The 12,055-nt window shown below is 45.0% G+C and overlaps 1 protein-coding gene across 3 annotated transcripts in view; it reads right to left on the bottom strand.

Moving 5' to 3' along the window:
- Window positions 1-4,298: 4,298 nt before the first annotated feature.
- Window positions 4,299-12,055, bottom strand: part of RGS14 (regulator of G protein signaling 14) — a 29,257-nt gene continuing 21,500 nt past the window's right edge. Inside the window, exons 13-15 of one of the 3 annotated variants that reach the window (XM_083352946.1) lie at window positions 9,657-9,703; window positions 9,232-9,337; window positions 4,299-5,020 (exon numbers count right to left, since the gene is read on the bottom strand). In XM_083352946.1, coding sequence (XP_083209072.1) covers window positions 4,722-5,020; window positions 9,232-9,337; window positions 9,657-9,703 — 452 coding nt within the window. In that variant the 3' untranslated portion in view covers window positions 4,299-4,721. Of the gene's footprint in view, window positions 5,021-6,423; window positions 6,650-7,269; window positions 7,406-9,231; window positions 9,338-9,656; window positions 9,704-12,055 lie in introns of those variants that run through there. The other 2 variants (XM_083352948.1, XM_083352947.1) reach the window with 2 other exon arrangements.

Here is a 12,055-nt window from a genome sequence, read left to right as displayed (position 1 = left end):
ATCACAATTTATTATAGATATCTAAGATTTAATCTAAGAACCTTGGCGTGCTAATCATATTTATTTTTTCTCTGAGTTCAATTGCTTCCTAAATACACTGAAACATGGAACTGATCCAATTATAACAATTTTTGAAGAACACATTAGCTTCCTAGTAGATTACACTGAGTAGAAGAATTTACACACCTAATGATAGTACACCATCTTTGGAATAGACAACTAGGGATCTATCTTTTTACATATGGCTTGTGACATCAATGAGACCTGATGAGTATCTACAACAGTGGCAGTTTAGGAGCAGTGTGTGAGGAATAGCCTTTCTGGGAAGATTTATCCTGAAACATAATTTTGGACCTCCCAAGTATTATATGTTTCCTGAAATACCTTTGAGTTCGGTTCCATGGCTCTTCCCTGGTGGATATTTTAAGAACTTTCTCTGATCAGACAAAAAAAAATCTGTAAAGAAGAGACAAACCATTGGAGAAAGCATCATTTTCCACGATCCATTTTGCTTTTGGGGAGAAGCATAATGCACCTAGGAGGGGAAAGGAATTTTGTAGAATAGAAAGAAAAGAAAAGAAAAAAATGTAAATTAAACTGCCTATTTTCTCAGCCAGCTTCTATGCATCGTGAGTCTGGAGAATGCCAATTCCTTATAACAGAAGTGCCATTTTTAAGTAAGCTCACTCATAACACCTCAATGCAGAGTTTAACACGTCACAAATTAGATGTGCTGTGACTAAGACATCTTATCTGTCACCTCTTGAAGAGTGAGATTTGCCTTACATTCAGAACTGGGTGATGAGGAAGACATAAGAGGAGACCTTTACCGTATATCTGTATGAATCATTCATCTGAACATATATTTTCATTTTTTGAAGAATGAACTGATTGCTTGCCAAGTAATAAGGTTGAGCTTTAAAAAGCCGAATGCTGTATGTAACCCAGCCTGGAATAAGTCATCTATGTCCCACTGACTTGTAATTTAAACATACGTGCCACATTAATTTTCATGGAAACGCTAAACACAGAGTTAGCTCCCTGTGCATTCATTGGAAGATGGTGGCATAATTTTGGTTAAAATTTCTACCGCTGTAAATTCTGTGGGCAAAGCTGCAGCCTTCTCTATCCATGAGTCTTTTAATTTAAAAAAGGAAGTTTTAAATTCTGACTGACAGAATGGGAGGGAGGAAAACGTATTGAAATGAAGTCCTCAACAGGAAAATGTCGGGTGGAGGGAATGCCTTGGTGGAGCAGTGGGCTAATGCCTCCTTAAGTAACACCAGCTGCCTGCAATTAGTGCAGGTTCGCATCCCACCAGGCTCAAGGTTGACTCAGCCTTCCATCCTTCCGAGGTAGGTAAAATGAGGACCCAGATTGCTGGGGGCAATTAAGCTGACTTTGTAATAATGCCGCTTGGGGGGTGTATGAAAGCCCTAATAAGCAGGCATATACATAGAATGAAGGCTACTGCTAAGCTTGTAAGCCGCCCTGAGTCTTCGGAGAAGGGCGGGATATATAAATGGAATTAAATAAAAAATAAAGAGAGGGAGAACCTGTCTTTCCTATCTTTAGCTATTCAGAGGTGAGCAGGAAATCAAACAGGTTACTTAGCCACTCATTAAATTCCTTGTCTGGGAATATGTTTTCAACTCAGGTACCAAGTCGTTCAAAAATGTTGTCTTTCGGAGGGACGTCACAATGACATCAAAGCCCCCCATGCAGGGGTAGGCAACCTCGGCTCTTTTATGACTTGTGGACTTCAACTCCCAGAATTCCTGAGTCAGCTCATGGAGTTGAAGTCCATAAGTCATAAAAGAGCCGAGGTTGCCTACCCCTGGCCCCAATGCATCTGTCGGGGGCCCCACCCAGAAGCTTGCTTGCTGCTCTTTTCTTCCTCTTCCCTATTTGTTTTCTTCCTATATGCAAATCTCTCCTGCAGCAGCTTCCTTCGGTCAGTGCTGTTTGTGCTGGGGATGGTGGTACAGTAATTGTACCCCAATATCTGAAGAACCCCCACTTGGCAAAGCTGCAACTGAAGGAAACGTTTGACGTTTCTTCCTTTTCTCGTCAGAACGAGGAATAATCGCGATCGAACGTGACCGGGCAGGAAGACCTTAGTCCAGGGGTCGGCAACCTCGGCTCTTTTATGACTCGTGGACTTCAACTCCCAGAATTCCTGAGCCAGCATAGCTGGCTCAGGAATTCTGGGAGTTGAAGTCCACGAGTCATAAAAGAGCCGAGGTTGCCGACCCCTGCCTTAGTCGGAAAGCAAAATCCTACCGATAATCTGGGGCTGTCCCGAGACTGTCAAGTAGCCCGGTGCAAAAACAATCCAGTAATTAAGGCAGGGGTCTTCAAACATGGCCCTTTTATGACTTGTGGACTTCAACTCCCAGAATTCCTCAGCCAGACACGCTGGCTGAGGAATTCTGGGAGTTGAAGTCCACAAGTCATAAAAGGGCCAAGTTTGAAGACCCCTGAATTAAGGCGTCGGGCTAACGACAGCAGAGCACAGGACTCCAGGAAACAGAACAGAGATCCAGTCAACCAGCCCAGCAGCAGGCGGCGACCCTCTGGGTAACAAAACCCCTTCGTGGACTCATCACCAGTCCCCAAGCGGAATTCTCCGCCGTTTGGTGCCACGGCGCCCCCTGGCGCTGAACTGCGGAAACGTCAGCGCGCTGGAGCGATTGTAAATGCCAAACCCAGCGCCCTCTTATATCTCGTTGCGCTTGGCCTGCGAGGATCAGCGCAATGTTAACCGCCAGACGTCCGTGGCACGAATGAACGGCTCTCCCCCTTAACAAGCATACGTGAAGCCCGCGGCAGTCACCCCAACTCCGAATCAGCTTATCTTCGCTTACCTGCCTTGAATGCCTGCGGCGGCTTTCAACAGATCCCACCGCCCAGGACGGAATCTGCAGTGATTTCTTTCACCCTTCCTTCCTTCCTTCCTTCCTTCCTTCCTTCCTTCCTTCCTTCCTTCCTTCCTTCCTTCCTTCCTTCCTTCCTTCCTTCCTTCCTTCCTTCCTTCCTTCCTTCGCTGCCTCCTCCCCAACTCCTCTCATTCAGATGTTGAGGAGCCGACATATGCGGTTAGGGCAGCGTTTCCCAACCTTAGGAACTTGAAGATGCGTGGACTTCAACTCCCAGAATTCCCCAGCCAGCTATGCTGGCTGGGGAATTCTGGGAGTTGAAGTCCACGCATCTTCAAGTTCCTAAGGTTGGGAAACGCTGGGTTAGGGGCAGTCAATGGGGAAACAACGGCTTCCGCCGCCGTTCTTAGCCTGAGAATCGGCGTCTCCACCAGCAGTTCCGTCTTTAAGGGGCAAAGGGGAAGAAGGCTCTTTCTGATCGGATCCCGCTCCTTTTTTCCTGTACTGGTAGTCCTCGGCTTACGACCACAATTGAGCCCCAAATTTATGTTGCTAGGTGAGATATTTGTTAAGTGAATTGTGCCCCATTTTACAATCTTTCTTGCCACAATGAATCACTGCGGTTGTTACTTGGCAACACAACTGTTAAGTGAATCTGGCTTTCTCCCCCCCCCCCTAGACTTTGCTTGTCAGATCTCAAAAGGGGATCATGTGAACCCAGGACAGTGCAATTGTCCGAAGTATGAATCAGTTGCCAAACATCTGGATTTTGATCGCGTGACCGTGCGGATGCTGCAACGGTCATAAGTTTGAAAAATGGCTATAAGTCACTTTTTGCAGTGCCATTGTAATTTCGAACAGTCACTAAATGAACTGTTGTAAATCGAGCACTACCTGTACAGTATTTCAAGTTCAACATGGCAATGCAGGGCATAAAGAACATCCATCCCCTGGTTTAGGGATAGCGTAAAGGATCCAGTGTGGGGGAGTGCAGCCAACCACAAACGTTGTGCCAAGAGCTCACAATATTGAAAACAATTTTTAAATTATTAGTCATAGTTCTTTCCATACCCCAAAACAAGATTTAACAGAGGTCCTTGTATATGTCTCAGGAAGAATAATTTGCAAGTTCTACAAAGCAAAGCTTGCCTAGGCCATCTTAAACTTGGTAGATGTGGATCCCTACTCATATGTGTTAACATATATGAATTTGGAAGCAAATGCTAATGCTAATTGGGGCTCACTCTATTGCTTCAAGAGGAAGCATGGATTCCTCAAAGCCTTTGTCCTCACATCTGAACAAGAAATGTGTGTCTGCCTTGTGGGCTTGTATGTTCATGCCAAACCATGCCACACCCTACACCACCAACTGAAACCCATGTACCCCAAAACAAAAACTGAGGACTTAATCAGTAGTGTATCTTACATTTTACAGAAACCGAAAATTACAAACTATATACAGGCAGCATCACCACTAGCCACAGGGTTGGAGTTGCCACTGGAACAGCCATTGGCAGTTGTTTTACGACATAGAGCAACACCGTACAATAGTTTGGTACAGCAAGTAAGTAATACTGGCACCCTGCTGCCCAGCCAGCATGGGCAGTTAGTGGACGTCAGCCAGAACATTAGGAGTACACATGTCCATTCCTGAAGACAGCCTGAGAGTCCCAAGAGCTAGATGGGGTCTAGCCAGGCCTCCACCTAGACCAGGGGGACAAGTCTGTGAGAGGCAGATCATGATACTAGAACAGATATCAAACAGGAAAGGCCTGGCTTCACGGCAAAAAAAAAAGCATACAATTGAGGGCCTAGGGTGGGTTGGGGTTCTCATGGAGTAGATCACAGGTCAGATTTCCCAGCAGCAGCCGACGATGATGAAGTTGGTATTTGCAACGGTAAAGAGGGAGAAACCTGGGGTTGCGACTGCCCCCGGGATTGACGCTGAGAGGTGTTAGCATCGGCTGCCTTGAGGGTGCAATTCTCAGTGGCAGAGCTGGATGGGGAATGGCTTGTGCAGGTGACACCAACTTGTTCAGGCACCTGAAGGAAATCAGGCAGTATTAGATGCTCCTTGGACAGCAGCCCACGCTGGTCATTGGCCCTGGAGTTCTGTGCACGATTCAGTAGTTCCATTAGTCCTAGGGGAGAAGAAGTACTTCACTGTGTATCTAAAATCATAATACCATGGTTGGGGGCTGAGTCAGGATGTGTTGGTCTGCAACTTAAATCATTCCTCATGAACCAGGCTGAGGGGACCTGGAATTGAACAACATCTGGAGAGCCACGTGAGACCCAGCCATTCTTCATACTGTCACTCTACAAACAGCAGTATTTAACTCTTTCAACTTGCTTATATTAATTATATATGCCTTTAATCGTCTTGGTTTCCCTAGGAATCCTAAAGGAATCTTGAAGAGGATGCTAAAACTCTCACAGAGTTCTTAGATTCCTAAAGAAGATACTACAAACCCCAGATCCCTTGGCATAGCTATTGCAATTTAGTTTGCAAATTGTGCACCTGGCAAGCGCTCCACATGAAAAGGGGCATCAGGAAAGAGACGCAGGAGATGCAATGCCAAGAACAGAGGCTTGCAACTTCACGCGTGTGTGCCCAGCCACTGAGACCAGTAATAGAGACTATATTCATGATCCAGCAGGCCCTTGCATAATTTTTGTTATGTAATTATATTTAATCCACCCACGTCCTGCTGTACTGCCTCACTATGGCAAGGAAGCATTCCTGGGAAGGATGAGCAAAGACTACTGGGAGCGTATGGAGTATAAACTCCCAGCAGGGCCACCCATGGCATGAAGGTCATCCCAGGTAAAACTAGCAGGCACCTATATTTGGGGGGGTGGCAATATAGAAAGATGCTGATGATCACTTTAGTAGACATCCATTCATATTATGTCAGAGAATACAATAGTAAATCATTACTGTATTTTACCAAGAACCCATTGGTAGAACATATAAAATTGAAGATAAAGTGCTGGATGATGGCCCCTCAGGTCAGCTGGAACTGAACATTTTACTGTGGAAAAGCTGCTAATCTTTCAGAAGACTAATTGTGTTTATGATGTGGCTAGACTAAAACCCTTTGGGACATCTTGTTGTTGGCTTTGCCATATAGGTATGAAAATCCAAAGCTGCAAAGGCAGAATTAGTGGGAACATGGCACATAAGAAGCATGAACCTGTGAAAGCTCAACACAGTGAAAGATGAAACAACTACAAATTGATATATATGGAATCAGCAAATTCATATGTGGCGATGGATACTTTCAGTCAGAAGATTATACAGCTTACTATACAGAATGAAAAAACGAAGAAGGAACCACATTTTTTATAGCTAGTAAAGATACAGCAAGAATAGTACAGGTAGTCTTCCATTACGGATGGCAGTTGGAATCAGAATTTGCTGTTGCTTAATGACATGAACATAAAATATGACATCATCTAACTGCTTTGCTTAGCAATGGTAATTCCGGCACTCCCAGTTGCCCTTATTTTATTTATTTATTTATTTATTCGGTTTATATACCACCCTATTCCCAAAGGACTCAGGGCGGTTTACAAGGCAAAATTTAAAAACAATCCAATATAAAATTAAAATAAATTAAATTAAGTCTAGCCACAAAAATTAAATCACAATTTAAAAACATTAAACCCCTCAGTCCAGACCAGATAGCTCAAAGACCCAGGTTTTTAGGTCCCGGTGAAATGAATGAAGGTCGGGGGCAGTCTGGAGTTCCGTTGGCAGTTGATTCCTTGTTAAGTGAATCACCACAAGTTGTCCAGCAAGGATAATAATAATAATAATAATAATAATAATAATTTAATTTCTATACCACCCTTCTCCCGAAGGACTCAGGGCGGTGTACAGGGCAATACAATAAAATATAACATATAAAAGTTAAAAAATATTAAATATTACAGCCCAATTCAATACGTTAATACAATAACATTAAAATACCCCTAAACCCATCAGACCAGGCCGGCTTGTTAAAATAAATATGTTTTTAGGTCACGTCGGAAGGAGCGAAGGTCGGGAGCCATCTGGAGCTCCACTGGTAAACGGTTCCAAAGGTCTGGCGCGCCCAGGATGTCATGTGGTCACCATTTGAGACCTCCTGCCAGCCTCCCCACTGATTTTGCTTGTAGAAGCCAACAAAGAAAGTTTCAAATGGCAACCTCATGTCTGTGGGATGCTGTGATAGCTGGAACTCCAAAGATCGGTTGTTAAATACCACTCATTCTGTGCTGAATGACAAGTTCAGATTGTTGTTGAATGAGTGATTGTTAGCCAAGATGACCTGTACTTGTCTGTTATGCAATCAACAACTGAATAATATCAGTTAGACTTTCTAAGCAGCCCTTTAGTGGGACGATTATTCATGTTTACTTTCCAACCACTGACGCAGATGAAGATGAGATTGATGAATTTTATGATCAAGGTCAGTCTGAGAACAATAGAACATGCAAGGAAGATGTGCTGCTTGGGATTGGAAAGCGGAACGCCAAATCTGGAAATAATTATGGAGGAAAATGTTCGAGTGCATGGCTTAGCAAACTGAAAAGAAACGGGAGTAACCTATCAATTGCTGCCACTTCCATGATTTCCTCATTGGCTACCCTGCCCTCAAACGACCAAAATGACACGTCTACACACAAACATCACCAGATGGACAATATGGAAATCAAATAGACTACATCTTTGTTCTTTTTCAATTGTTAACTGTTTGGATTGCTACAATGGTTATGGTATTCCCCATGGTACTTTATGGCAAGAAAAGTTGGACTTTGAAAAATACAGGATAGAAAGAATATTGTTCCGAAATTTGATGCTGGAGAAAACTCCTGAGAATACTGTACCACGGGCAGCCAAGAAAACAAATAAATGGACTATCAAAAATAAAATCAATCCAGAGTTTTCACTTGAAGTACAATAACCAGGCTTAAATTATCTTATTTTGGACACATTGTGCAAAGACCCAACTCTCTGGAGAAGACTCTAATGCTGGGAAAGAGAAAGAGAAGAGCACAACCAACAGCACAGTGGATAGACTCAGTTATACTACATGGCATGGGTCCGGAGTACCTAAGGGAGCACCTGCGGCCGGCGTCAACCTGCCTCCGTCCAGTGTGCTCCCACAGAGAGGGCCTCCTCAGGGTGCCACCGGTCAGAGAATGCCGACTGGTGGCCCCCAGGGGGAGGGCGTTCTCTGTGGGCGCGGCAGACCTCTGGAACCGCTTGCCAGTTGAGCTCCGGATGACCCCCGACCTGCGCTCCTTCCGACGTGATCTAAAAACTTATTTATTTGAACAAGCCGGCCTGGTCTGATGGGTTTGGGGTTTGGGGTTTTTACATGGATTTTAACTAATGTATTATATCGGGCATAATTATTTAATGTTTTTTAACTTTTGTATTTCGCATTTTAATATTTATTGCCCTGTACACCGCCCTGAGTCCTTCAGGAGAAGGGCGGTATAAAAATTTAATAAATATAAATATATACTGGTGATGTCCACCATTGGAAGGCCTGAAGAACCAGGTTGTCACAGACAAAAGCTATCTATATAGTTGTTAAGAGTTGACACTGAGTTTATGGCACATAATTAATCATTTTTAATAAATGTTGAATATTAAAAAATGGGGGAGTGCTAACCTGTATGCCAACAGTACCTTTGGGACAGGAAATGACAAACTTGGTTTCAATGCAATTTAATCCCTATGACACCTCCAGTTTTCTTTCCATTTCTTCCCTGCCTTTCTGCCCATCTATATCTCAGTAGGCAATGTGATATAGTGGTTAGTGTTGAACTTAAATCAGGGAGATGCAGGTTTAAATTCCAATTTAAATTCCCAAGCTTCTATAAACAGGTCCCTCTCTTCTTGCTTTCCAAACCAAGTGCTCCACAGCTCTACACTTGGTTATTCGCTGCTAGAAAGTGTAATTTATAAAAAAATATACCCAAATTAGCATGACTTGGTTCTGCTTAATTTCTGAGAGTTACTAACTTTCTAGAGAGCCAGTCTGCTGTAGTGGTTAAGACACCAGGCTAGAAAATGGCAGACTCTGAGTTCTAGTCCTGCCGTAGACTTGAAGCCAGCTGGGTGACCTTAGGCCAGTCATTCTCCCTCAGCCTTGGGAAACAAGCAATGGCAAGCCACCTCTGAAAACCTTACCAAGAAAACTGCAGAGACTAGTCAAGGCCACCCCCAAGAGTTAACACTGACTCAAAAGGTATGTAGACACAGACACACACACACACACACACACTAATTTATAAGCATCCCCCTGACCTCCTCAACTTTATTAGGTTGCAAGCAGAAACCAAGTTGCTTTACCTTCCATGTCATATGTGTGTTGGTTCTGGTTACTCTTGATGGGTTTGGTAAAAGGATAGGACATCGCCGGGTCACTTTCAGATTCTGTCTCCACAGTACTGTCATCCTAGAACCATAGTGGGAGAAAGCCAGCCTCAGAAAACGATCCATTTGTACGTAGGTCACAACTACAACCTCGGCATAGTGTGTCAACAAGGGATTAGAAACATCATTCCTGGCCTGTGACCATTCCCAGTAAATGTATGGCATCCACATTATGGGGGGAAAAAATAAAGCAGTTATCTGCACATTCATCATTATCATTATCAGGAAGAATGCTAGAGTAGGAATAGATTGCTTATATGCAGTGATGCATTTTAAAAGTTATGGAAGAGTCATATTTATTATTTATTAAAAGTTTTATTGCTTTCATGATCAGTGCTCACCTCAACCTGCTCGCGAGAAGCATCTGCTGCCACAACAGGTTTTATTTCTGCAATAAAAGAGATGGCTGTTAGAATTTCTGGAGGAAAGATAATTGCTTTAGGTAGCTGCGTGAGAGATGTTGATCTATGACTTGAAGGACAGCAGCAGTCAGCAGAAGGAAATACTGTGTATTGTGAATTAAGAGTACCAATAGGGAGAAGGAAAGAAAAGCAGAGTTACCATTTTTATGCTGCCATGGCTCCCTTGAATGAACCTATTCAGCAGGTCTACTATATTCCATCATATTTTCTCTTCCTTCCATTCAGCTTTTACAAACACACATTTTTATAAACTATCTCATTTTCTATCAAATAAGCAAGTAACATTCTCTGGGGTCTACCATGTGAGACTGGGGATTATTACGGTAATTAGAGGAAACATGGAAGAGGGAAGAGGATGGAGGAAGAGGAGAACTCAACCAACTAGGGCGGGGAGGCAGGGAATGCTACAGGTCCTCTCTCCTAAGAAGGTCCATCTGGCAGGACCAGTGGCGTAGCGTGGGGGGTGCAGGGGGGGCCGGCCGCACCGGGCGCAACATCTGGGGGGGCGCCCATTAAGCTCACCGGAGGGGGACGATTCCGCTTCGCCGAGGGTCGGTGGTAGTGGGGGGACGGCAGCCGGTCAAGCCCGGCAACGCGTCCGATCCCGCCGCCGGCACCGGCACCTCTCCGTCCGCCGACGCCCCGTTGGGATCAGGCCAAGGCACGTTGGGACGGGGCAAAGAGAAGAGCAGCGCCGCTGCCGCCCTTTCCGTGCCGAATTCGCACCCGGGGCCAAAAAAAAAAAAAACAAAGGCGCCAAGGAGGGCCCGCTCAGCGGCGCTTCGGAAGGCCCGAGTGGGCTCTGCCGCTTCGTCTCCGCGATCGCGCGCGAAGCCAAGCTGGCGATGGAGGCAGCCGGCAAAGGCTCGGCTTACGAGCCTCGCGGAAGATCAGCCACCCACTCGCGGGAGGGGCGGAGCGGGACGCCGCAGTGTCCACGTGGCTCCGCGCCGTGGTTAATCCCCGCTGCACCTGCGGCTGCCATGGCGGGGGAAAAGGAACGGCGGGTTAAGTTTTCAAGGGACGAGTTACTCGCCTTTTTTTTATTTCCCTCCACCCCACCCCACCCCACCCCGCTCGCTTCTTTTTCCCCAGGGAATCTGAAGCTACTTTGCGCACATCAAAAGCCTTGAGTATTTGCGGCTGAACTCTGAAAATCGCTGACCCGAAGGCAGCCCTCTCAAAGCACCAATCCAAACGGAAGCGGGGGGGGGCAGAGATTCATTCGCCCCGACCCACCTTTATTCAGGGAGGCGTGCATCACACGCCAATTTTTTTTTATTTAGGGTTTTGATGAACACACGACAAGGGGAGCAATAGTCATCCCTGGCATTCCTTTAAGCCAGTGGTGTAGCGTGGGGGGGTGCAGGGGGGGCCGGGCGCAACATTTGGAGGGGCGCATTAGATGCATTTTACTTTAATTACATCAGTATTTTCATAACAAACAATACATGTGCTTAGGGGGTAAGGGTTTCTTTAACTAATCTAGTGGAAGAGACTCGAGTGTTAAAATCCACGGGTTAGGGGGCGCAAATTACTTGCCTTGCCCCGGGTGCTGACAACCCACGCTACGCCACTGGGCAGGACCAAGAAGAAGGGCCTTCTCTGTGGTGGCTCCCTCCCTGGGGAACATCATTGCTGTAAAAATAAGATTGGGCCTCACCTTGAACAATCTTTCACAAGGTCCAGAAGACATGGTTCTGCCAATGGGCCTGGGGAACCGAGAATGATATGGAGACCATCAAGTGGCTTGATTGTTGTTGCCAGGGGCTGGGGGCCATTGTTTTTTGTATGATTTTTGTAATGGGATTTATGCACGTATGCTGACCTGAGTCATTGAGAGTGAGTTGGGCAGCCATATACATTTTCTTAAATAAATAAATGACAAGAATTTTCCTTTCCACGTTTTTTAGGGCAAACATCCCAGCATGTAAGCAGATGAATGCCACACGTGGGAAAGATGCTTCATATGCTTAAAGCAGCTGACCTGCTTACGGGTAAGTGGTCTATACCTAATTTTCTCCAGAAATACACTGCATCCAACACCGAGCAGGTTAATAGGGCAGGATGCACAACTTTTGCATCACAACTGCCACCCTAAGTCACTTTTCAGAGTGAAATGGGCAGCAAACAAATTTAATAAATTAATTACTTAAATAGATTTCAACCACTGCTTAGAGTGAATAAATAAGAACATCTATTCACTAGCACTGATGGGAAAGAAAAAGTTACAAAGAATATGTAGTAATCTCTTCTTGGGAACCATCAAGTAATTCTCCTCAGGGGAAAAGAGTTTTGCCTCCAGCTGTCTACAGTAG

The sequence above is a fragment of the Vipera ursinii genome, assembly GCF_947247035.1.
Source record: "Vipera ursinii genome assembly, chromosome: 2".
Lineage (NCBI taxonomy): Eukaryota > Metazoa > Chordata > Lepidosauria > Squamata > Viperidae > Vipera > Vipera ursinii.
This window is presented reverse-complemented; position numbering and strand designations above follow the sequence as displayed.